Below are 27346 nucleotides of genomic sequence, written 5' to 3' on the forward strand. Positions count from 1 at the left end.
ACAGCTTCCGGGTCATGTGGCCAGCATAACTAAGCCGCTTCTGGCGAACCAGAGCAGCGCACGGAAACGCCATTTACCTTCCTGCCAGAGCGGTACCTATTTATCTACTTGCACTTTGATGTGCTTTCGAACTGCTAGGTTGGCAGGAGCAGGGACTGAGCAACAGGAGCTCACCCCGTCACGGGGATTTGAACCGCCAACAAGTCGTAGGCTCTGTGGTTTAACCCACAGCACCACCCGTGTCCCTGCAGGCTGCCTTACCTTACCTAAAAAGAGGTGATATGCATTTTGCGAACAGAAGCACAGATCCATTCCCCAGCACTTTCCAGCAGAAAGGAGCCTAGATAGGAGGGCTGGTGGAGAGTTTTCCCTGCCTAAATCCTTGGGAGGCCCCTCCCTCAGCGCAGTAGTAGACCCTACTAAGCTAGAGAGGTTTGGTTCAGGACCCTATCTTCAAAGGTAACTCCCTCTCGTCTTGTTCAGGAATAAATATCTATTAGCCCCTCTCTCCTCCTCCTCCCTGGAATGAAATCCTTCCTGATTTCTGTGCTTCCTGTTTATTTCCTGCCACCATCATCAGCTCACCTCCTTCCTGCATGCCTTGTCTGAGAGTCCCATCCTAATTCCCCAGGCAGGCTTTCCATTCATTTCACTGAAGCTTTTATCAGCTTTCTCTCTCTCTTTTGTATTTTCCTTGGGGAAGAGTTGGAGTGGTAGCTGGGAATGCAAGAGGAGCAGGGCGGGGGGGGGGTGTAGGTTGGGGGGGGGGGAGAGGAGAGAGAGTTCTCAGACAGAAGCACTTTGCAGAACCCAGACTTTGTGCAACAGGGAGTCTCCAATTCTCCCACTGACCCCTCCCTCCCGGTCTCATTTTCAGCCTTCTTTTGAAAGCCTGGGGAGAAGAACCCAGGAGTGTTTTTCAGGAGACAAAGCTTGCCTCCCTTTGCAAAGGGAAGGGCAAGCAAAAGGGAGGGGAGGGGAGGAAGCCTCTGAATTCTCCCAGCCCACCTTAAGAAAAACAATGTGTGGCTGATTCCAGGCAGGCAGGGGTGACCTTACAAAACACAAAAAAAGCAAGTTGGCTTGGAGCGAGGCAGGCAGGCAGTCGTAGGGGTACAGCCTCCCTTGTGCTCTTTCTACCCACCCCCACCCCCTTCAGCCTTTTCTTCCGATCGCCTCTGTCCAGCTTGCTTTGTGAAAAGCTAGCTGGGGCGGGGGGGGGGGGAGAGAGAGAGAACTAGGACTGCGTGGAGCCGTTCCCAAAAAGCTGGCTTGCCTACTAGAGAGAGAGAGAGAGAGAGAAGGGGGGAGACGACTCTTTCTTTTCTCCTGAACTGGTACATTGTTGAAAAAAACAGAGCCCCATCAATGCTAGGCAACGGGAGGAGGGTGGGATATCTCTGAACCACCAGCAGCAGAGAGCAAGAAGGCGCTGCAGAGAGACACAAGCAGACTGACAAGCGCAGCTAGGCAGGGTCCAAGGGCTGCAAAGGTGACACAGAAGAGCCCACCTCCCTTGTGTCCGCGGGGGGGGGGGTGTCTCTCTTTTCCCCTTTTCCTGAAGATTCTGCCGCCCCGTCTCCTCCTGGCATTGCAGCTTGGGGAGGCGTGCAAACCCCAGCCCCGTTCCGAGGAAATGTTTTTCCTCCGCAAAAAAAGGGAAAAAAACACATCTCCCCTTCTTCTGCTTTCTTGTGACTCTTAAGGTTTCCTAGTGCGACTGGTGGAAAGGCCTGGAAGAGGAGGAGGAGGAACAGGGAAGGGAGGGGGGCACCCCAGCAGCCTTGGCATGTGACTGCCTGCCTGAGCAAAAAGGGGCGATTTTTTTTTTCCGCCGGTCCCGGGGCGAGCGAGGAGCCAATTCTCGAGGTGCGCGCGTGTGTCTGCGTGTCTGGGGCGCTGCGCGCTGCAGCGGATGCTGGCCAGGTGAGTCTGTGCCCGGCTGCGTGGCTGTGTTTGCGTACGTGCTTTGCCAGGCACCCGGGAAAGGATGTTGTTGCACAGTTTCTTTCCCCCCGATGCGCCTTCCTCCCGTCTCCCTGCCGCTTTCCCCGCCGCTGCCCTGATGTCCTCTCTGTAAAATATTAATCTCCCTTTAACCGTTTTTAGCTGGGAATGGTTCAGGAGGAAGGAGATGGAGGGAGGGGGGGCATAGAACTCCTGATTTCATCGGCTCTGGAAAATAGGTTGGGTTTGGGCTCTCCCCCACCCCCACCCTGCCGATGTCTGTAGACGAGGAAGTAAGGTTGGTTTCCTCATTTTGGGGATGGAGTGATGCGGGGGTTTGTTTTCTTCATCTTCCTTGGCTTCGTCTGCCCTTCTCTCAAAGAGAGAGAGCGACACAGAGAGAAAGCAGCTAGAAGCGCCCTCTGATTTCCTCTTCATGAAACTCTTTTTCTTTTTTTCCCTTCTTCCCTCCAGTAGCAAATGACCATGGACGCTCCCGGGCTTTCTTCCAGAGGTTTGCTGACCTGTCTCCTGCCTCCCCTGCTGCTGTTCTGTAGCTGGTCAGGTAAGAAGAGCTTGTTTCCTTTTCCATCCAGAGCATCTTCTGCTAAAGGACATGTCTGGGTTCTGACTTTGATCTGTTCGCCCCCCCCCCTCCTTCTCCTTGCAAAAACCAGTTGTCTGGTCTTGGCATGGTCTTCGGTTGTCGCAGCTCCTCAACAGAGCAAAAGGACGGATTTGTGTTTTTGTTCTTATTTGGTTTAAGGGAGCATTTGCAGGGCTGATGAGTTGGTTAGGAAAAAGACCTTGATCCCTCTCCTTCCTTGCAAGATCTCCCTCCCCACCCCTCCAAACACCACCTACGTAGGGTTTCTATCTACGGTTGTGCCAGGGCACGCTCAGGAAATGTTCCCTAAAAAGCCGGAGATATGCAAAGGCTTCCGAATGATATAATGTTGAGCTTGGTTCGTGAAGGTGGTGGTACTGTTGCAGAAGGCGCTGAGTCCGCCTAGCATTTGGCTGGCATGCACAATGAGGTGCCTGAGGAGAGGAGAGGAGAGCTTCGGAGATTAGATGGGCATCTTGTGACTTCACTGCCTGTCTGCTTGCGGAGTGAGGAGGTTGTGCTGCTGGTGATGTGATTTAGCACTTGTGTCGCTTTTTAAAGACTCGAAAGCACCTGCCGTCTCCTTACAACAGTCCTATAAGGTGGGGCAGCATTGTCCCAGTGTGGTTTATATGGACTGTGTTTAGCAACAAGTGTGTGTGTGTGTGTGTGTGTGTGCAAACAGTTCTACCTTCATAAATCCTTGAACTGCTCAAGTCTTTCATACTTCGAGAGATCATCTCTTATGTTTGCTGCAAACTTGGGTTCATTGGCAAGCCCTCTCTGGAATGTGGCTTGACCTATTGCCAAAGGCAGAAGATGTTCCAGTGGTTTAGTCTTCGCTAAACCTCTTTTTCACCAGAGGGTCACCAAAGTCTGGGCTCGGGGGCATCTTTCTGGAGGCTGTGGGCAACTTGTCTGCTCCAGCAGGCGTTGAGTGATGGAGACAGCGGGAGCTCTGCGTGTTCATGTATCTTTATCCCATTTATATTATTGACTTGCTGGCTGTTTTACCTGAAGGGATGGAAACTGTACATTGCAAGGCACCGCTTCTCAGCTTGAACAGCTCTCTTTTGCTCTAGGAACTGTTCCTTGAAGTCAGTTGCTCTTCCCATTTTACAGATGGACGCTGGTAGGTTGAATAGGGTGTGTCGTGAACACCCCACTGCCACCACCACCCTGGAATTATGTATTCTCAGCCGAGCTGCCTTAGATCCTGACCTGCCAATATTTTGGGGGCAACACTGTATAATGCCAACAGCACTCCCCTTTTTAGATTTTGATTCTTAGAAAGGGATAGTTACAAAATACAGCCCTGCACCTTGAAGATGACCTCCAGCTCTTCCAGGAGAATCAAAATGCATTTGTGCATGCTATCAAAACCTCTCTCTAAGCCTCAGCCTCTCATCCTTACAATGGGAATACTGGTCTGGCTTTGATGTGGCACTTGTAATGGCAGGTTAATTGGAGAGCTGGCTACGATCCAGCTGGCTGTGTACTGCAACAATTGCCCGAAGGCAAGAGGATATCCTATACATCCCCAGCATGTCCTTGCCCAACCTTTTTCTTGGAAAGTTTTCAAAAAGGAGGTTCTGCTGCCTCCCTGGCTTCCTGATAGGTGCCTATCCAACCTTCGCTAATTGCCATCGTAGGCAGCTTCATTCTGTGGCTTAAATGCAGCTTAAAAGTTACGTTTTTGGTTAAACTGTAGGGAGGGAGAGAATACATAGAGACTTGCCTTATATGAAGATCATAGGCCCATAGTATGGCAAGGCTGGTAGAGCAGAAGACCCTTAATGCCAGGGTCGTGGGTTCAAGCCCTGGCACAAAAGGATTCCTGCATTGTAGGGGGTTGGACTAGATGACCCTGGGAACCCCTTCCAACTCGACAGTTCTGTGATTCTATGAAGCTCAATATCCTCTGACTGGCAGCCTCTTTCCGGGGTTTCAGACAAGAGACATTCCCAGCCCTAACTGCAGATGCCAGGGATCAAGACTGTTGTCCTCTGCATGCAAAGCAGATGCTATACTGCCGAACCAAGGCCCTATGCAAACAGAGAAAGCAGCTTATGCAGAAAGATGATTCGTGTAGCTCACTCAGTACGATCTACACTCTCCAGGGTTTCTTTTTTTTATAAAATAATATTTATTGAAATTTTACAAAATCAAAAATACAAAAATGCATAATAAAACAAGAAACAAAAGAAAACTCTCAAACAAAAATACAAGATACAAAAAACAAGAAAAATAGAAAAATGGAAAATAGAAAGTTAAAACAAATCCATTTTTTATAACTTTGAGCTCATTAACTTGTTTCTTTGACTTCCTCACACCTCCCCTTTTTGTATTCCCATTAAAATATTCAAATCAGCAAATCCCTACCCTCTTTCATTTATCTTAACTCTGAATCTTAACATATTGTAACCCTATAATTTCACCAAATTTTTAATTCATTTTTGCATACTCTTTTTAACTTTTGTTGCTAGTACCACTTATTTTCAGTCCAACATCATTTTAACATTCATTAATTTTACAGTGTTTCTGCAAATAATCTTTAAATTTCTTCCAATCTTCTTCCACCAACTCTTCTCCCAGGTCTACACTCTCCAGGGTTTCAGGCAGGAGCCATTCCTGGCCCTACCGGGAGATGGCCGAAACCAAATATGAGACCGTCTGCTTGCAGATGTTCAAGTGCAAAGACAGCGCTGCGAATGAGTGTTCCTGTAGGAAATGTGTGTGCTTCAGCCAGTGTTTTCCACAGGACCCTCGCAAGCAGCGTATGACTGTAGCCCGACTGTGCATGTTTTCTGGCGAGCTTATTGAGGCAGCGTTCCCAAACGGGTGCTAAGTGCTAGGCTCTCTTTTGTGACTTCCACGGCACATCCAAGCAAACAATGGTAACCTGTAAAGCAGAAAAGAGTTGGCATGTACGGTGAATGCACACAGCCTTTGCACACCTATGTACGTGAGAATTCAGACAGAGGTGGGGGTTCCCAGCTGCACTAATCTGCCCAGCCGCTTAAACATGTGAGTGTGTGTCATAAATGATGTCCACACTTCCCAAGTATCCTGCATTGTAATGTGTGAGAACAATGCTCTGCAACTCCCCAAACTGCTTGTTGTTCCAAAATCCTTATGCCTTTTATTAGACCAGGCTTCCCCAAACTCGGGCCTCCAGATCAGGCATAGGCAAACTCTGCCCTCCAGATGTTTTGGGACTACAACTCCCATGATCCCTAGCTAACAGGACCAGTGGTCAGGGATGATGTGAACTGTAGTCCCCAAACATCTGGAGGGCCGAGTTTGCTTATGCCTGCTCCAGATGCTTTAGGACTACAATTCCCATCATCCCTGACTACCGGTCCTATTAGCTAGGGATGATGGGAGTTGTAGTCCCAAAACATCTGGAGGGCCGAGTTTGCTTATGCCTGCTCCAGATGCTTTAGGACTACAATTCCCATCATCCCTGACTACCGGTCCTATTAGCTAGGGATGATGGGAGTTGTAGTCCCAAAACATCTGGAGGGCTGAGTTTGCTGTGAATGTTTTTGGTTGTGCTGATGGAAAGCAGTGGCCTAATAAAGGTTTTGGACTTTTCATATCATCCAGCAAAGCTGCTGTTTTACACCTTTTTCCTATACCTTCTCATTGTCAGCAGCAACCTGACAAAGGCGGCATAATGTGGGGAGGAGGCCATGAAAGAGGGGTTTGCTTAACCCTCCCCACTCCCCTTGGGCAATTCATAGTTGAGGTGATTCATAAGAAGCGCTTGGCTGCAGGATCAGGCCAAAGGCCATCTGGTGCAATGTGGACATCCCATGAAGCTGAGTGTTGGTGGATCAAAGGAAGTCCTTCTTCAGGCAGTGTGTGGTTAATCTCTGGAACTCCCTGCCACAGGAGGCAATGCTGGCCACCAACCTAGGTGGCTTTTAAAGAGGATTGAGCCAATTCATGGAGGAGACGCTCTGCTCTGCCTCCAACAGTTGGAGCAGCGATGCTTCTGAATACCATTTGCTGGAAACGACAGGAGGGGAGAGTCGCTCTTGTGCCCGGATCCTGCCTGTGGGTTTCCTATAACAGGCATCTGGTTGGCCACTGTGGGACCAGAATCATTGGACTAGGGCAGGGGTAGGCAACCTAAGGCCCGGGGCCTGGATGCGGCCCAATCGCCTTCTAAATCCGGCCTGTGGACGGTCCAGGATTCAGCGTGTTTTTACATGAGTAGAATGTGTCCTTTTATTTATTTATTTATTTACATAATATTTATTACTTTTAAACCTTACAAACAAGAAGAAAAAGAAAAGGAGAAAAAAGAAGAAGAAAAACAAAAGAAAGAAAAAACAATACAATACAATATATAAACAATACACCACACAACATTAACGCATTAAACTAAACAAAACAGAACAAAAACAATTTAAAAACATACATCATACCATTTCAATGCCTTATCTTTCATTCCCTTGTTTCATCATCTTCCTCTCACCTCCCTTTTTGTATTCCACTTCTATTAATTGTTTCAGCAAATCCTTTCCATCTTTCACTATTTTCTGTCATATAAATATCTTAACTTATTTTAACCTTATTTCCATTAATACTATAATACTTATTTATGCTTAACTCCTTATAACACTTCTACTAAGGCCATATAATTTCATTCCAACATTTTTCTAACACTCATTAATTTTACCCTATTTCTATAAATAAACTTTAAACTTTTTCTAATCTTCTTCCACTGTCGCTTCTCCCTGGTCTCGGATTCTGCCAGTCATTTCCGTCAATTCCATATAGTCCATATAGTGTTTCAAAGTCCCTCCAAATCTGCAGGTCCCCACAACTCCAATTTCCTCCTGACCCAGGTCCAGATCCCAAAGGTCAGTAAATCCCTGCATGAGGTGATCTATCCAACTTTCCTTCTCCAGTCCAAGCAGGGTTCCAATCTGACTTTCTCTGAATTCAATCATAGAGGGCAACAACTTGTAATCATCAAATTGCCTCTGTAAGGCTGGGGCTCTCTCCCTCTCCACTTGTATTACTTTAGGTTCAACAACCACAACTTTCTCCCTCGCTTTCTCCACCATTTGGCATGTCAGAGTAGATTCCTGTATCGGTTCCTGAATAGTTTCTGTGTAGAGGTTCACTTTTTGTCCCAAATTAGTCACTTTTTGTCCCAAAATATCAGTTTTAATATTCATCACATCCGTCTTCTTGTGGAGCTGTTCCAATGACTCACTTATCTTGCATAGTGCAATCACTAATGCTTCTTCTGTCGACATTCTCAAGCAATCCAAGGTCAATCTCACGGTTTTCTCTTGCAGCTGGAGATTCCACCAGCTGTAACAATTTCAAAGGCTCCCTCTAGAGGGAAACAATTTCTGTTTGTATCAATCCTTTTAAGCACAGTTCAAGCAGTAAAATTAGTTTCAATTTTCAGCTACTTTTACTCCTTTTTAAACACAGAATGAGACAATGAAAGCAATGTATTTCTCTTATTTAACTAACTGTCACAGTCAATGAACTTTCCCAAAAACGTCAGTCTTACTAGCAGTCCATTTCCAGGTTCAGAGCGGTGGTGATCCAACTTTCTTCACTCTCTCCTGCAGGCTTACGCGATCCAAAATTTCCCCCCTCTTCTCCTGCCTCCAAGGGGGGTTTAATGATTTTAGCCGATGGAAGTTTAATCCTTTACATAGGACTTTCCAAGACTTTAGCTTGCAAATTCTTTGCTTCAATCTATTTACAAAAGGGGAAGGCGGACTTCCTGTTTGAAACCTCCCCGTTTCGGTGCCAAATTAAGACGTTTAAAAATCCAATTTTCTGTTCTACTCACGGGTAGTTGTTTAGAATCAAATTGTCCACAGGAAAAAGTCAGCGCTCTCCGGCAACAGCAATGTGGCTTCACTCCGTGAAAGAAGCAGTCAATTCGAAGCACCGTGCTGCTCACCCCACATCGCTCCGGATCCGCAAAACTGGGTCTCCCCGCGAGTAGGGGAGGCGCAAAAGGTGCCAGCCGAATCCCACGTTCACAGGCTTCTCCTGCCTGCGATTTTTAGTGGGTCTCTGCCTTCGCCGTGGCGGCCAGACCCTGAATTCCATGGAACAAGTTCCTCCCGATCAGAGGAATTCCACCATTGCCGGAGGCTCTAACCCGGAAGTGAATGTGTCCTTTTATTTAAAATGCATCTCTGGGTTATTTGTGGGGCAAATGAATTCGTTCATTTTTTTTTTTTCAAAATATAGTCCGGCCCACCACATGGTCTGAGGGATGGGGGACCAGCTCACGGCTGACAAAGGTTACTGACCCCTGGTTAGAGGGACTAGGCTAGTCCCCTAAATGTTCCCTTGGTGTCTCCAAACCCCAGGAAGCTCCTGTCTGGCTTAGGGAGTGAAGTGCGATGCTCTGGGAAGCTTCAGCCCAGCTTACGGAGGAAGACGAGATGCTCACACACATGACGTCAGGACACCGTGACGTCAACCCCGCCCCCCAAATTGCCTTTGCAAGCTGGCGCCTCTGACCCTGTTTCCCCTTTGAAAAATTTCACCATACGCCCCTGGACCCGATGGGTCATTTGTCTGATGCAGCGGGCTCTCGTTATGTTCTTATGCCCAGCGGCTGAGCAGATGCCTGTGGCAAGGCCGTAAGCAGGACTCGAGTTCAACAGCTCCCTCCATCACCCTGTGCCAGCCTTTGCCGCCTAAATGCCCTGCAGATCTTTTGTGCCCACAACCTGGGACTCAAAGGTGTTGCAGCTCAAAGCATCTGCCTGGCACCCAGTTGATGAAGGGCTGATTTGCTCTCCGGCCTGCGCGGAGCCTGCAGAGAGTCGCTCTTGCTTTTCTCTCTTTCCTTCTGCCTCCTCTGTGACAGCCACCCCTCCCTATCCCTTCCATGTCGCCACAAACTGTCAACATAATTTCTTTAATCTAGTCTCTCCGTCGGCTAAGCGCATCCACAGGCGTTCCTCGTATGATTTGCTCCATCATCCCCTCTGATTCACTCACACGCGCGTGTAAGCGACTCCCAGCCGAGTGTGCGAGAAGTGGCTCGGTTGTAAAGGGAAGCTCTGTGGGTGGGGCAAGGCTGGATCTCGCCCACCCCCTCACCCTTTGCCAGGCATCCAGTCGCCAACTGATGCTGTGGCAAAGGACGAGCATGTGGAATCAGCTCATGGTTCGTTTCCCCCTCACTGTACAATTCTTGTCATTGCTGGCAACCATCTGTCTCGTGCGCCTCCAGGGGTGAAGTCAGCCCCCTGCGTTGGCAGCACAAAAGTGACTTCTCTGGGCCACAAGCCTGGGCAGTGTGTATGGAGGTTCTGGGCAGCCTGGGGAACAGTCAGGGCATAAATAAGTATAATGATGACCCTAATTACAGAGCTAAGGAGTAAATTCTACACAAACCCAGAGCAGAGTCCCCAAGGCAGTTGGCTGGAGCCTTGTATGCCTCCTTCTGGGGGCAGGAGGCGGGCGGGTGTGGGGGACTCCTTGTTCCTGAATAGGGTGACTGTGCCCCTGAAGGACCAGGTACGCAGCCTGGGAGTAATTCTGGACTCACAGCTGTCCATGGAGGCGCAGGTTAATTCTGTGTCCAGGGCAGCTGTCTACCAGCTCCATCTGGTACGCAGGCAGAGACCCTACCTGCCCGCAGACTGTCTCGCCAGAGTGGTGCATGCTCTGGTTATCTCCCGCTTGGACTACTGCAATGCGCTCTATGTGGGGCTACCTTTGAAGATGACCCGGAAACCGCAATTAATCCAGAATGCGGCAGCTAGACTGGTGACTGGAGTGACCACCGCGACCACATAACACCGGTCCTGAGAGATCTGCATTGGCTCCCAGAACGTTTCCGGGCGCAATTCAAAGTGTTGGTTCTGACCTTTAAAGCCCTAAACGGCTTCGGTCCAGTATACCTGAAGGAGCATCTCCACCACCATCGTCCAGCCCAGACACTGAGGTCCAGCTCCAAGGGCCTTCTGGTGGTTCCCTCGCTGTGAGAAGTGAGGTTACAGGGAATCGGGCAGAGGGCCTTCTCGGTAGTGGCGCCTGCCCTGTGGAATGCCCTCCCTTCAAATGTGAAGGAAATAAGCAGCTATCCTATCTTTAAAAGACATCTGAAGGCAGCCCTGTTTAGGGAAGTTTTTAATATTTAATGCTGTATTGTTTTTAACACTCGATTGGGAGCCGCCCAGAGTGGCTGGGGAGACTCAGCCAGATGGGCGGGGTATAAATAAATTATTATTATTATTATTATTATTATTATTATTATTATTATTATTATGGCAACTGCTGCAGCCAAGCTGGTGTCAAACCGATTGTCCTGCTTTCCCTTGGACTACATCAGCCAGGCTGAAAAGGTGAGCAGGTTGTCACCTGTGCAGCCCAGGACCTCCAGACACACCGCCTAGGCTTGCGCTCTGGGGAGGTGACTTTGGCGCTGCTAACCCAGGGGCTTGACTTCACCCTTGGAGGCGCACTCCATTGTCTGTTGAGACAGATGGATGCCAACAGGCTTATCAGGCTCTAGAACAGGCTTCCTTAACCTTGGCCCTCCAGATGTTTTGGGACTACAACTCCCATGATCTCTAGCTAGCAGGACTGGTGGTCAGGGATGATGGGAATTGTAGTCCCAAAAACATTTGGAGTAGGCATAGGCAAACTCGGCCCTCCAGATGTTTGGGGACTACAGTTCACATCATCCCTGACCACTGGACCTGTTAGCTAGGGATCATGGGAGTTGTAGTCTCAAAACATCTGGAGGGGCAAGGTTGAGGAAGCCTGCTCTAGAAGCCGCACCCCTTGCAGCTCTAGGAGGCGAGGCCTAGCCATCCCAAGAACTCATTGCATGGAACTAAAAGGGTGGCTAAACCCACGGCAGTGGCAGCAGCTGAAGGATTCTGAGCTGGCCCTGAAAACAGCAAGCAGAGAAAGGGTTAAGCACCCTTTCCCTTCTAGCCATAAATAGTGCCAACACCCTGCCAATGATGCTTCATTTTGGACCCTTCCCAGAGTGACGAATTGGTTAGGACTAGGAAATGAAATAAATGAGGGCTGACTTCTCTACTTGGCCCATGAAGCTCACTGAGCGGCCTTGGGCCAGCTGCTTCCCCTTAGCCTACCTCGCAATGTTGTTGTGAGGAATAACTGAGGGCAGGGGGAGAAGCATTTAATTCTTTAACGTGTTTATCTATTGCCTTTCTCCCAAGCAACCATTTACACCACTTTGAGCTCCTTGGAGGAAAAGGTGAGATATAAATGCAATCAATAGAAGGCTTGCCTGGGTTTAAAAACGTGTCTGTGCGAAAAGCAAGTCGCTTCCCATCATTTCATGTTGTTGATTTGGGGGGAGGGCGCCTTCTCTGAGGTGCAGAGCAGGTTAGCGTAAGTGACCTGGTGGACCTGTGTCAGAATAGTACCATTTCAGACTGGGAAGGAGGAGGGGTTAGAAAAGCAGAATGTTCCTGAATCAGGTGTTTCCAGATGACCAGGTTATGTAGCATTTTCCCTGGTCGGTTTGCAGAGAAATTAGATTGCACTATTTTCATGAATCTGTTTGCGGGGAAGTTAGATGGGTGGTTGCCAAGCTTGTTTGGGGCACTGCCGCCCCCTTGGTTCCATACGTTCATCCCCAGCGCCTTCTATAAAAAAACATCGTTCAGAATAGCGCATCGCATGACCCACTAAGGAAGATAATAGCACAATAAAATTCAAAACAGTAACGATCAACTGCACATTTATCCCAAATCCAATTAAAACTATTTAGTTTAACGAATTAAACAAAATTGATGGACTTGATACCAGATTTTCAAAGCATGGTAGTCGTTTAGACCTCCAGTGTTCCTCTGAAACCCATTTGCCTCTTAGCATCCCACTACAGTTCCCATCATCCCTGACCACTGGTCCTGCTAGCTAGGGATGATGGGAATTGTAGTCCCAAACACCTGGAGGGCCAGAGTTTGCCTATACCTGGGATGTTGCATCAAAGCAAGTCTTATCTCACCTTACCTGACCCTCACCTTCCTCACTGCAAGAAGTCTAGCCTTTGGGAGAAATTGGGTTTGTTGTTTAGGATCCTGCACAGCACTATAATTGCCCAATCTGACTATTGCAGCGTGTGATTGAATCTCGCCCCCAAACAGTGGCAGGCTGGAAGTTCCCTTATTTGCACATAGAAAACTACCATGTTGGGGAGGAGAAGGCTAGTCTAGTCTTCAGCGTGTGGTTCTCTGTCTGAAGGGATATTCATGTATTTATCTTGCTTTTGTAAACCACCTTTGAAGCTTTGTTCAAGGGTGGTATATGAAAAGGGACTCAAAATAAATATGAACAAGTGCCGTCCAGTTATAGGTTTATCCTGCCTCATCACCTGTTTTGTGAGAATCTTCATAACATATCTTCAGAATTAGGTCTTTAAAATGCATCACGGCCTGATAAGCTCACGTCTTACTCTGGCTTCTTGTTTCCTGTTTCCTCCTGTCCTCAAAATGCTGATAATCTGCCAGTCATGCTTTGATTGCACAACTGCCATTTCTGTGTAAAAACCGTTCTGCTTTACTTTTGGGCACTTCGCATTTAACACATTTGAGGTTGTTAAAAGGAAGGGAAAAGGATTATGGAGAGCTCCAAAAAGGGTACAGTATCTCAAAACTGAGTGAAAGGACAGTAAAATGGCAAAGGTAGCTCCAAGTAAAATGTAAAGTAAACTTAAACGACCTCTGGATGGTTAAGTCCAGTCAAAGGCGACTATGGGGTGTGGAACTCATCTCAAATTTTCAGACAGAGGGAGCCGGTGTTTGTCTGCAGACAGCTTTCCGGGTCATGTGGCCAGCATGACCAAGATAGATAAATAAAACTTTATTCTCATTAGCCAATGGCCATAGCAACAATAAAACATTACAGTATACGCAGAAAGGGAAATTTGATATAAGAGCACAATTTAAAGTCCTGAATCAGCAGTCAGTTAGTGGCCCTTATTCTGATTGCCCCTGCTATGAACCTAGCAACCTTTGCTGTTATCTGCTCATTTTGATCTGATAGAAGAAAGGACATTGTGGCGGTGGTTGAGCGCCCTGGGACCACTTCTGGTGCAATGGGACACCGTGACGAGTGCCAGAGTGGTACCTATTTATCTACTTGCACTGGCGTGCTTTCAAACTGCTAGGTTGGCAGAAGCTGGGACAGAGCAATGGGAGCTCACCCTGACACATGGATTTGAACCGCCGAGCTCCCAATCGGCAAGCCCGAGAGGCTCAGTGGTTTAGCAGCTCCAAGTAAACCAGTGTAAAGAGGTGCATGTCAGAACAAAAGCGTTTAAAAGGTATGCTGGTGGGGTCTGAGCTGGTGGCAACTGACCAAGAATGAGACCTTGGAGTCATAGTGGGTATTGTAGAACTGAAAAGTCTGGGAAAGGGGAGATGTCGCAACTTCCCTATGAACAAAGGTTGCAGCATTTGGGACTCTTTTAATTTAGAGAAAAGACTATTAACAGCAGACGTGAGAGAGCTGCATATAATTATTCGTGGTGTGGAGCAAGTGGAGAGGTCTCCTCTCTCTCACTACACCAGAACCTATGGACTTCCAATGAAGCTGAAGGTTGGAAGATTCAGGAAAGGAAGGAAGACAAAAGAACTTCTACACACAGCCATAGTTAAACTATGGAACTCCCTTCTTGATGGCCACCAACTTCTTCTTCTTCTTCTTCTTCTTCTGAACCACAGAGCCTAGGACTTGCCAATCAGAAGGTCGGCGGTTCGAATCCCCATGACGGGGTGAGCTCCTGTTGCTCGGTCCCTGCTCCTGCCAACCTAGCAGTTCAAAAGCACGTCAAAGTGCAAGTAGATAAATAGGTACCACTCTGGCGGGATGGTAAGTGGCGTTTCCATGCACTGCTCTGGTTCGCCAGAAGCGGTTTAGTCATGCTGGCCACATGACCCGGAAGCTCCCTCGGCCAATAAAGCGAGATGAGCGCCGCAACCCCAGAGTCGGCCACAACTATACCCTAATGGTCAGGGGTCCCTTTACCTTTACCTTATACCCGGAGGTCTCAGGGCAGTTCACAGAATAAAATCAAAATATAAAACCACAAAATACATACTCAAAATAAAAACATCCTAATAACCCACCACCCACCCCAAAAACCCACATTTTTAAAGGGCAGAGGGTCCTCACAACATTTAAAATAAGACAATTTACAAACCTGGACAGGAGCCACTCATTGGAAACTTAGATGGCTTTAAAAGAGGATTGGAGAGGTTCATGGGGGATCCAGCTATCAGTGGCTACTAACTATGTTGGCTAGGTACTATCTTCCTTGTTGGCCACTGTGAAGACAAGATTCTGGGCTAGATGGGCAATTGGCTTGATTGGCTTATGTTTTTAGCATGCAGTGGTGAAATTCAGACCGTGACACTTTCTGGAGACGAGTGACTGCATGACTAATGCACGCCTCTCCTTTTTTCTTTTCTTTTTTGCTGCAAGTGTTGGCAAAAACAAAGCACATGCTTCTTGCAGCAGGCAAAATGGAAAGCGGTCAATAACACTTGGAAATTCAGCTATTAAGTAAGAGTAATCAGGCGGGCACCTCCTGGTCTTGGGAATAGGCCTGCTCTTAAACGGTGCGCCTAATTGAACTGCTGGTGTCTGGTGGATACTCATGACAGCATCTTGGTTCTCCTGTGGTAGAAAATGATGGGAATGACAAAGTCGAACATTACGGATGCAATCCTAAACTGTGGGATGCGTTCAGACAACCAGGATGAGGAGTAGTCCAGAAACGAAATCCTATAAGGAACAGTTTAAAGAGCTGGGTTTGTTTAGTCTGCAGAGGACAGTGGTCTTCAAATATTGGACAGGTTGAAGATGGAGTGGACTGGTTTCTCTTTCTATACAAGAACCAGCAGGCAGGAAAGCTGCAAAGAAACACATTTTGGTTAAATGCTAAGGAGAAACTTCCTAGCAGGAAGTTTCAGCAGCGAAGTGGATTGTTCCAGAAAGGTGGTTAGCTCTCCATTACTGGAGGGTTAAGCAGAAATTGACCATCTCTGAGAGCCAGTGGACTGTAGTGGTTAGAGCAGTGGACTTGGGAGAGACCAGGTTTCAAATAATAATAAATAAAACTTTATTCGCATTAGCCAATGGCCATAGCAACAGTAAAACATTACAGTATACGCAGAAAAGGAAATTTGATATAAAAGCACAATTTAAAGTCCTGAATCAGCAGTCAGTTAGTGGCCCTTATTCTGATTGCCCCTGCTATGAAACTATCAACCTTTGCTGTTTCATGCTCAGTTTGATCTGATAGAAGGAAGCACATTGCGGCAGTGGTTGAGTGCCCTGGGATGGTTAGTACGAGTGGGGTGAGGATCTCTTTCCTCAGGTCTTTGTAGAGAGTACAAGATAGGAGGGACGTGTGCCGCTGTTTCGGTGCTGCCATCTCCACAGGGGCAAAGACGTTTCTCAGGAGGAATCTTTTGGAATCGACCCTCAAGTACTGCAGATGGCAAAACATCCAGTCTTGCAAGTGTAAAAGCACGTCTGTATTTTGGGATAATGTTTGTGCAGATATGGGGCCAGAGAATCAAAATGGAGAGGTGGAAACTGAACATACCAAGGGCAGAATTTCCTTATAGCGGCCAGGTTGTTCTGGTGCTCAATATCTTTTAGACGTTGACCAGTTAGTCTGTTTGCTTTAGCGGGGCCCATAGTGAGTAGGTGTTGTGGGGATAGGCCACAAGAGTGAAGTTTTGGATAGACAGTTTTAAGCCAGGCACTTTTATGGGAGTCTTGCCAGGTTTCAAATCCTTACTCAAGCAAGAAGCTTGCAGGGTGACCTTGGGCCAGTTACTGACTCTCAGCCTAGCCTACCTCACAGGGTTGTTGTGAGGTCGAAGAGGGTGAAGCATGTATGCTTCTTGGAGGAGATTTGAACTGTAATAATCAATCATCTTTCAGGGGTTGCAAGATTCCTGCCTTGAGCAAGAGTTGGTCTGCGTGATCATCTGTGTCCCATATTACCCTGGAATTGTGTGATTCTGTTAGGGATCAAGCCCCTTCCACTAAGCAGGAGCCTTACTCAAACATGCTTGCAAAAGAGGGTGTTTAGGCAAGCACGCATGTATCAAGGTGAACCCAGCATGCCTGGGGAAGGAGCTAATTGCTGGCTTGTTGTTATTATATTTGAGCAAAAATTATATTACGTTTAACTTTATGTATGGGATTTAGAGTGTCTTCAGACTGCCGGTGTTTTGTGAGAGGGATTCGAGCGAATACCAGAACTTTAGCTTTTCACACTTAAAGTGGATTAAAGAGCTCTGTCGCTCTAGTGCAACAAATCCTCACTAAAAAAGCCAACAGACTTTTCCGTGCTTTGACAGGGACAGGGGAATGCCTTGGAAAATGTGGGATGAATGAATGATTAAGTGGAACACATGTAAACCCCCCCGCAAGCAAATTGGAATGAAGGCTCGTTCTCACATAACCGCCCTGTAAACAAAGGTTCAAACTAAGGTTCAATAAAGAACAGATATAGTTTTAAGTTCCGCATAAGCTTTGTGCAAGCAAATCAGGAGGGATGCTCAACAAACAATTCGTCCGCAGGAGCCCTTAATGACAATTTTACTTGTACACTTCATTGACCTTTAAGGAAGAAAAATAGAATAGTATAAGTAGCAGAAATTGGTGCAATCAATTTCATAACAGATGAAGGATTTTTTCTTTTTTAAAGAAAATAATATGTGCTTTCCCCCCAAGCCTTAGTGGTTGGGCATTCTACATCATGACAAGTGTGGGGTGATCAGGATTTAGTGCTTAACAGTCCCAGGGTCTGTTTGAGAAGGAAGGAAAGAAGACTTACTTTCCCAAATTCCAGCTGTTGCCTCTTTCCCCAGTCATGAAAACGCTAGTCCATGGAGAGAGGGCTTTGGCTAAATTCTTGGGCTCTGAGTGATGGGTTTGGGGAGCATGTTTAGGGCCTGATCCTGCACTTGGAAATATCTGTGTGTGTCCCCTAAAGGTAGCTGTAGACTGTGTTGCCAGGTCTGTCAGAAAGGCAATATCGACTTCACAAATGATCGGTTCCTCCATAGCTATTAACTAGTGAAAAATCCAGAGGCAGGGGCACTTTACCTCTCAACACCAGTTGTTAGGGGAGGGTTGATTTCTCTGTGATTGTGGGTTTCCCAGAAGCATCCACCTGTCCACTGTTAGAAATGAGGTGCTAGGCTAGATGGACCCTTCCGGTGAAGCACCAATGTCATTTGCAGTGTTCTAATGGACTCAATGTATGGAAGTGAGAGTTGGACCATAAAGAAGGCTGATTGCCGAAGAATTGATGCTTTTGAATTATGGTGCTGGAGGAGACTCTTGAGAATCCCGCGGAGTGCAAGAAGATCAAACCTCTCCATTCTGAAGGAAATCAGCCCTGAGTGCTCACTGGAAGGACAGATCCTGAAGCTGAGGCTCCAATACTTTGGCCCCCTCATGAGAAGAGAAGACTCCCTGGAAAAGACCCTGATGTTGGGAAAGATGGAGGGCACAAGGAGAAGGGGACGACAGAGGACAAGATGGTTGGACAGTGTTCTTGAAGCTACCAGCATGAGTCTGACCAAACTGTGGGAGGCAGTGGAAGATAGGAGTGCCTGACGTGCTCTGGTCCATGGGGTCACAAAGAGTCGGACATGACTAAACAACTAAACAACAACAATGGACTCAATCTGATGGACTCCAAAACTTTCATTCCTGGGCTAGGTTTGCAGGCTGCAGTGGAGGCTGACGAGAAATGGATTTTTGGCAGAAGCTCGCCAATGTTTTATGGCAGCCATCGTCAGCCTGATGCTTTCCAGATGTGGTTGAATTGCAACTACCATTAGCCCAAGCCAGCATCACTTGTAAGCCAACGATATCTGGAGGATACAGCTTGACAATGGTTGCTGTTTTGATCTCCCCTCTGCCCAACCCCCGGTTCCCACGTCCTTCCCTCTCCAAACTTTAGCCCCTAGCAATTGCTCTTCTCTTTCCAAGGACCTATTTGTGTAGTTGTGATTTGCAGATCTGCTTTCCTCCCCCCCCCCTTTCCTGCTGTGGCATTTTAATGTGGTGCGTTCCTATTAAATGATGATGCATTAGCTCAGCTCCCCCAAATCAATTTGGAGCCACCTGCAAGAGCAGAGGTCTGTGCCCTCGGGATTCTATTCTGAGCTGTCTCGTGACTCTGCAGAACCGAGATCAAGTTGGCGGGGGAGACGTCTGCCAAGGGGTGGAGGCGGGTGGCATCTGCAGGAGTGAGGTGTCTGCTTTCGAAGTTGGCAGCGTTCTGTAAAAACAAAGTGAGACCGTGGATCGGGCAGAACAAAGGCAGAGCAATTTTTTTAAGAATTTCCCTGTTGTTCTGTTAAATTACCATGCCACAAAATAAAGGGTGTGTTGTTGTTCTGCTAAATCGCTTCTGCTTCTGCTGTTGCTGCTGCAGAATAATGTCTGTGGTTTGGGCTTTGAGGGTGGAACAGGGCTGAAAATGCAATCAGCTGGTTACAGTATGCTGTAGTTAGTTTTTAAGCTGTTCCCTGCCGTGGCATTATTAAAGTTGGCAATATAGAGATTTGTGCGGAGAAATAAAGCGGGGAATGCAAGGAGTGGGGTTGCGGCGCTGGGTCAAAACCAACACCACACATCTCAATTCATTTGCATCTAAGGAGCTCTGAATAGTGTGCATAGAGCTGCCCTTCTCCTTCTCACCACCCCGAGAGTAAAGATGGGGTAAAGGTAAAGGTAAAGGTAAAGGGATCCCTGACCGTTAGGTCCAGTTGTGGCCGACTCTGGGGTTGCGGCGCTCATCTTGCTTTACTGGCCGAGAGAACCGGCGTACAGCTTCCGGGTCATGTAGCCAGCATGACTAAGCCGCTTCTGGTGAACCAGAGCAGCACACAGAAACGTTATTTACCTTCCCGCCGGAGTGGTACCCATTTATCTACTTGCACTTTGATATGCTTTTGAACTGCTAGGTTGGCAGGAGCAGGGACCGAGCAACGGGAGCTCACCCCATCGTGGGGATTCGAACCGCAGACCTTCTGATCGGCAAGCCCTAGGCTCTGTGGTTTAGACCACAGAGCCACCCGCGTCTCACCTGCTGCAACGAAAACTAATTTTTTTTAAAATGCCACAGCCACCCGCGTCTCTTAAAAAGCCCTAAATGCTGCAACGAAAACTAATTTTTAAAAAAATGCCACAAACCTTCCTCCCATGGGGAGTCACTGCACCCCCTTGTTCATTTGGGCTGTCCTTTTCTGAAACTTCCCCAACCCTGCAATGTCCTTTTTGAGGTGAAGAAACCAGGACTTGTTCACTGTATTCCAAACGCGGTCATGCCGTAGATCTATGTTCCCTTCCTTTCCTAATGATCCCTATCATGGACTTTTTCCTGTTTCACAGCTGCTGCACGCTGCGTTGACATCCTTCCAGATGTCAGAAGTGCACACAGGGTCGCCATACCTGCCTCCAAACCCCGCAAACGTCAACCCGCCTCATTCCTCATCGTAGCTGCAGCCCCTCGCAGGATTGCTAACAATGTTTTGACTGGGTTTTGACTGCAACAGAGGCAGAGATGGACACTTAACTTTAAACGTAGCACTCTGGTTAACACCAGGGATACTTCACAGATGATTCTGGGCAGGGGCTCAGTAATTTATGCTGCTCAAGACAGTTTTCTCCTGTAGGCTTCCTTTCCTGTCAATCAACGCCAGATGTCCTATCACCAGATGCCCACCGCATGCTGATAGCAGGTCTTCTCTACTTAGCCAGACGCCATCGCCAGTCAGTCAACCATATGATTAAAAAATGCACTGGTATTCAGTGTATCATTGAAACATAAACTAATAGCATAATCCATTGCAATATTCCTCAGGGAGGACAGCGCTATTTTTCGAACTATTTATAGGCTGTCTGTTATCTTTGTGGATCCCAAGGTGGGGTGGGGGCTACACACAAAATAAACAAAATCATATAATACAGAATGATAAAAGAACACTTAAATCAGAATGGGACTCTCATAGGCCTCGAGCCAGCATGGTCACAGGTCAGGGTTGATGGGATTTGTAATCTTTTTGCCCATTCACTCAGTTTGGAGAGGTCCTTTTCAAGCTCTTGACGATCTCTCGTGGTTTTAATGCCCCTGAAGAACGTTGCATGCTCAGCAAATGGGGCCACCTCCCTGTTTAACCCTAACACAAGATCATTTGTGGAAAAATTAAAAAGCACAGGTCCCAGTACCAACCCTTGTGAAGGTGGGGCTGGACTCCCCTTACAACTTTTCATACAGAGAACTGCCCATTTATTCCTGCTCTCTACTTCCTGCCTAACCAATTCCTGATCAACAAGAGGACCTCTTCTATTATTCCATGAAAGCGGAGTTAGCGTAAGTGTCATCAGTGAGATGCCTTGTTGAAAGCTTTTTCATCATGTGTATCTCAATGCTTGTTGACACACTCAAAGATAGTGTCCATGACACAGGACGTCCTTTGCAGATGCCATGATAGCTCTGCTTCAGCAAAGCTCTTCTGTATCCGTGGTTATTTTATCATTAGCAATGGCTTCCACCAGTTTTTCCAGGACAGATCCAACGCTAACCAGCCTGCAATTTCCAGGCTCCCCATGATCCCATTAGAAGAAGAAAAAAGGTGTTACATTGGCTGCATTCCAGTCTTCAGGTATGGAAGCTGATCTGAGGGACGCGTTACATAATTTTGTTAGAAAATCAGCAAATTCACATTTGAGTTCTTTGAGAACTCTTGGGTGGATACCATCTGGACCCGATGATTTGTCAGCTTTAATTTTTTTCTTTTATTAGGCTTAAAACTTTCTCTCTCATAATCACTATCTGCCTCTGTTGCTCAGACCTCCCTTCCTACAAAAGTTCACGCTGGTGCCGGGGTCTGCCGTATATCATCAACCATGAAGACTAATGCAAAGAATCATTCAGCTTATCTGCAATTTCCTTATCCTCCCTCAGCACCAGTGCCAAATTTACGTATACACTAAACAAGCTGTAGCTTAGGGCCTCACTCTCTTGGGGGCCCCAAAAAAATTTAAAGGGGGAAAAAACTGGATGTACATTTCCAAAATATAAGATAAAAAACACTATTAATATACTACTTCTTAACTGTATTTCACTATTACTATACTTCTTAAATGTATTTCAGTTTAAAAAATACATATTTTATTATGTGCAAATGGCTTTAGATACCTATTAGGTCCATAAATTACCATATAGCATACATTCAACACAAAAAATAGGGACAATTTGTTGTTGACAAAGGACAGCTAGACATTTAAAGGGCCCCATTACCTCCAGTAGCTTAGGGCCTCATCCAGCCTAAATCCCGCCCTGCTTAGCACCTCTGACTCCTTTATCATCCCAGTGTCCAACCGCCTCTCTAGACGGACTCCTGCAACTAACATGTTTGAAGAAGTTAATATTCTTGGGTTTGATGTTTTTAGCAATGTGCTCCTCACATTCTTTTTTGCATGCCTTATGTCTGCTTCCTTTTTCTTCTTCTTTTGCCAAAGTTCCTATTTTTATCTCTTCATTTGGACAAGACTTGCATTAGTGAAAGCACGCCTCTAGTTAAGAACAGTTTCAGGTTAAGAACGGACCTCCGGAATGAATTAAGTTCGTAACTAGAGGTACCACTGTACTTTAATACCATCATGGTCACAGCTCCCAACTGACTCAGGAACACTCAAGATTAAGTCTAACGTCACCAACTCTCTGGTTGATTCCAACTATTCTAAGGCACAGTCATTGAGGATACAGTCGTACCTTGGAAGTCGGACGGAATCCGTTCTGGAAGTACGTTTGACTTCCAAAACATTCGAAAGCCAAATCATGGCTTCTGCTTGGGTACAGGAAGCTCCTACAGCCAATCAGAAGCCCTGGAAGCCCCGTTGGATGTTCGGGTTCCAAAATAACGTTCAAAAACTGGAACAATCTCTTCCAGGTTTGTGATGTTCAGGAGCCAAAATGTCGAAGTTCTGGGGCATTCAGGATCCAAGTTGCGACTGTATCTAGAGATTTTACCTCTTTGTTATGTCCAGTCTGAGGAAAGTTGAGCTTACCCTTTATTACAAAATTTATTTGGTGTTCCTCCTTGTTTTCATTCTTCACGTTAAGATCTCCCTGAACATTTTTTATCAGGGGGTGATAGCATGTCCCAAGTACATGGATCCTAATATCGCTAGCCACAACAATTCTGTGGCAGAGTCTGCACATTTTGGGGATTCATAACTAGTTGGATCAATGCTTGTAAAAATGTGCTTATCAGGCAAATCTGCATACAAAGCTGTGTATATTCAAAGAAATTTGAATTAAAAGTCGGACATATCTTTGTGCTAACTTCTTTATTCTTTAAGGCATTGGTATCACGCAGGGGGGACGGGACGCGGGTGGTGCTGTGGGTTAAATCACAGAGCTTAGGGCTTGCCGATCAGAAGGTCAGCGGTTCGAATCCCCGCGACGGGGTGAGCTCCTATTGCTCGGTCCCTGCTCCTGCCAACCTAGCAGTTTGAAAGCACGTCAAAGTGCAAGTAGATAAATAGGTACCTCTCCGGCAGGAAGGTAAACGGTGTTTCCATGCGCTGCTCTGGTTCGCCAGAAGCGGCTTTGTCACGCTGGCCACATGACCCGGAAGCTGTACACCGGCTCCCTCGGCCACTAAAGCGAGATGAGCGCTGCAACCCCAGAGTCGGTCACGACTGGACCTAACGGTCAGGGGTCCCTTTACCTTTACCTTACCATGCGCGGGTGGGTGGGTGGGTATCTTTGGCAGTAAGTTTCATCCTGCTGAGACTCCTGAATAACCCTGTCCCCCCTCCAGTTTCTGAAATGCCCTGTTAAATGGGTCAGTGAAAGGGGTGGACGTGTCATTTTGCTTCAGAAATCTTTGCCTACAAGGTATCAGGTATTTTCAACCCTACCTTTGCTAATGGCTATTCAAGGCTGCATGTTCGGCTTTTAAATGCTCTTGGGGCATATAATACACTGAAAGGTCTATCAATTTTTTACTGGGTTAATGACTGTAGCTTCCCCCAAAGACTCCTGGGAGTTTCAGGTTTTTGTGAACCCTCTGTTGGAAATCTCTACTCCTATAGAACTAGATTTCCCAGGATTCACTCTAAAGATCATTTATCTATAGTGTAGACTAGAACTTCATAGGTAACTGGGTAAAGACTTGCAGTCTTATACTGCAATCCTAAGCATTTTACTCTGAAGTAAGTCCCACTTAGTCAAATATGATTATCCTCTGCAGGGTTGGATTTAGGTTTTATATGTCCAGCTGTCCTTTGTCAACAACAAATTGTTGCTGTTTTTTTGTGTTGAATATATGCTATATGGTAATTTATGGACCTAATAGGTAGCTAAAGTCATTTGCACGAAACAAAATATGTATTTTATCATAAAATATACCGGTATATTTTATGTAGGCACCCTATACAGTGGTACCTCGGGTTACATATGCTTCAGGTTACATACGCTTCAGGTTACAGACTCCGCTAACCCAGAAATAGTGCTTCAGGTTAAGAACTTTGCTTCAGGATGAGAACAGAAATCGTGCTCCAGCAGCGTGGCGGCAGCAGGAGGCCCCATAGGCTAAAGTGGTACTTGAGGTTAAGAACAGTTTCAGGTTAAGAACAGACCTCCGGAATGAGTTAAGTACTTAACCTGAGGTACCACTGTATATAGAAATGAACAAACCAGTGATATTTTAGGGAGCAGGCTAGCAGGTGGGGCCCATTACTTACATCATAGAGGCCTATGCAACACAAAACACTGTTGCTATACATAGGTTTTATTTTATTTGTTTTTATCTTATATTTTGGAAATGTACATCCAGGTTTTTTTCTTTACATTTTTCGGGGGGCCCCAAGAGAGTGGGACCCTAAGCTATAGCTTGATTAGCTTATACGTAAATCCGGCACTGATCCTCTGGTATGTTCCTGATCGTTGTCATAAGTTTCCATTATGATGATTATTTCTTGCCTTTTTTTTCCTATCAGGGACTCAAGGCAGCTTACAGCTAAAAGTTTATTTCATTCCATTTATCTGTACATGATCCCTTCCATTGCACTTTCTTTTCCCCTTTACAACAACCTTGTGAGGTAGGTCTGGCAGAGAGGTTGTCCTTGGCTCAAGGTGACAGGTGTATGTATATATGACGTATCTGTGTACGGCGAGATCAAACACAGGAGAAGCTTCCTGGTATATGATGTCCCTGTTTTCGTCTGAGGAATGTTGGAGGCTGCCCTAAATTAGGCAGCTTTTCCTAATATCTATCCTAAATCTGCCTCCCTGTCCAAGCCATTTATTCTTGCTTGCTTGTTTTGTCCTTGGTGAATACATTCCTTCCCCCTTCTCCCACATTCTTTTGCATATATTAAAAAGTGATGGCAAATTTCCCTTTTTTATATATACCTCGTTTTCTGTGGGCCAAATACATCCTGTTTCTTCAGAGTTCTCTCACAGAAGTTTGTCTCCTGGATATATTGTACTCTTCTTCGTCTAAACAATTTCCAGGCTTGTCAACAACGTTGAAATGTGGCTCCCACTTAAGTATTCCAGAGCAATGTCTTAGATAATGCTTTGCTGAATATCTCTGGTTTTGGTTTGATTGGTGCAGAAACTCTCTTTCTCTCCCGGCACAAATCTTACATTATCCGATATAAACCTTTCTTTCCCCCAATTATCTTTGGAGCAATTTTTAACCCTGCCCTGTCTCTGCTTCCTCTCTCTTGAATTATTCAGAAACAGACACATAAAAGAGTGAGTGTTCGTTTCATGGAATAAGAAGTGTTTCCTCCACCATCCTGACTGTTACTTTTGCTCCCCAAATCAAAATGGGAAAACATCTGACGCAGACCTCGCATTACAAAGCGTTTCACATACTTTATTCTGGTAATCCTTGCAGTAATTGCGTAAGGTGCACCAACAATATTATCTCCACGACTCGGAGAAAAGGGACTTGTCAAAGGCCACCTAGCTACTTACGATCTGAGACAGGATTTGGACTTGAATTTTTGAGGGCTTGGCTTCTGTGACCCCTGTGCCGAATCTGCTCAGGAAAAGCACGTTGGCATCCAGCCACTGTTGCTGGCTTGAGTTCCCTTCCTTGTCTCTTGGGAGCTGCTTTCACACATTAAAAAGGGTAAAGGGACCCCTGACCATTTGGTCCAGTCGCAAACGATTCTAGGGTTGCGGTGCTCATCTCGCTTTATTGGCTGAGGGAGCCGGCGTACAGCTTCCGGGTCATGTGGCCAGCAGGACTAAGCTGCTTCTGGCGAACCAAAGCAGCGCACGGAAATGCCATTTGCCTTCCCGCCGGAGCGGTACCTATTTATCTACTTGCACTTTGACGTGCTTTTGAACTGCTAGGTTGGCAGGAGCAGGGACAGAGCAATGGGAGCTCACCCCATCATGGGGATTTGAACCGCTGACCTTCTGATCCCGTTCGCAACCAGAGGTACCACTGTAGATATACATAAACACACACACACAATTAAATGGATTTAATCCTGGAGAGGATTCTGCAACATGCGCTGCATAGTGCCTTAGTGTGCATGCGCATTAATGATGTGTGTGGATTTGTGCAGGGGCAGCACATGTGTTGGCAGACTGCATGTTTTGTGGTGTTTTAGTGCTTTCACTGACATGAATTTTTGCTAGGGGACCAAGTACCCCTTCCTCTATCCAGAGATAAGATTCAGGGGCTCTGGGAAGACTCTCTGAAGAATGACAAGTTGAACACACTAATACAATTTTTAACGAGACACCCCCCCCAAAAAAATGGAGATAATGGCGAAGAAAGGAAATGGGAACTGCCCTCAGTATGTGGTGATAGCTGGAGCATATTCTGGTTTGGGCCTGCAAGACAGGCCTCTATGATGCCAAAGGAATGTCACAGAATGCCACTTCCGACATCAGGAGGAGGGGGTTTTGCGGTCTCACGCCCCATTCACACTCTCGCGGGGCTGGCTGCAGCCCCGCGGGATCAAGGGAATCCCGGGATCATTACTATGCATTATTCATCGCGCCAGCCAATCAGCTGGCGGCGGGGGCGGGGCAAGTAAGGGGAATTTAAGGTCGGGGAAGCCCATACTCGCCCCCTTTCTTTTCCTTCTAGCAGCTGCGGTTTCCCTCCCTCCCTCCCTTTGGGTTCTAATCTGGACTTTTGCTATGGGCCTTGGCTGGTCGCCACAAGGGGCCTGGTAGGAGTTTTTCTATTTGGCTAATTGGCTATATTTTGGAAGCCACTTGGTTTTTTCGTCTACCTCGTAGCAAATCGTCACAACTCCTTGGTTTTGGCGGTTAGGCATTGGCAGGGGTATTGTTATGCAAATGAGATGGGGGGAGGAACACCATCACCTCCCCCAAATGCTGAAGGGTAGTTTGTTAAAGGACTCCGGGGGGCGTCGCCTCGTCCGAAACCTATGGAGGCTAGGGCCTAAAGCGCGCTCCCGAGCGGTAACCCCTTGGGGAGTGCCTACGGATGTGCATCTCGGGGGCTCCCCCTGTTGGTGCTTAACCCTTCCCGGTTTACCGGTTAGTCTGATAGGGCCAATGCCTAAAGCCAATACCGCTCTTACCTGTAATCAATAAAGTTGTGGCCATTTTTCACCCATTAACCTAAATTCCGTGTCCTGTGTCTTTATTTATTCCATTCAGTGGGAGGGGGCGGGAATTGACACGCAATCACAGAATTGTGAAGTGTAGAATTATTAAGGTCATCCTTCTGACCCACGAAGAAGGAAGTA

General features: G+C 46.8%; 1 protein-coding gene across 9 annotated transcripts in view; it reads left to right on the top strand.

The window, feature by feature from the left end:
• The first annotated feature begins 1115 nt into the window (after nt 1-1115).
• Nucleotides 1116-27346, top strand: part of LOC309344915 (tyrosine-protein phosphatase non-receptor type substrate 1-like) — a 124529-nt gene continuing 98298 nt past the window's right edge. For 3 of the 9 annotated variants that reach the window (XM_081867826.1, XM_081867818.1, XM_081867825.1), the window contains exons 1-2: nt 1499-1926; nt 2422-2512. In XM_081867826.1, coding sequence (XP_081723952.1) covers nt 2428-2512 — 85 coding nt within the window. In that variant the 5' untranslated portion in view covers nt 1499-1926; nt 2422-2427. The other 6 variants (XM_081867824.1, XM_081867821.1, XM_081867820.1 and 3 more) reach the window with 6 other exon arrangements.

Source organism: Podarcis erhardii (genome assembly GCF_964252035.2).
Source record: "Podarcis erhardii genome assembly, chromosome: 6".
In the NCBI taxonomy this organism is placed as follows: domain Eukaryota; kingdom Metazoa; phylum Chordata; class Lepidosauria; order Squamata; family Lacertidae; genus Podarcis; species Podarcis erhardii.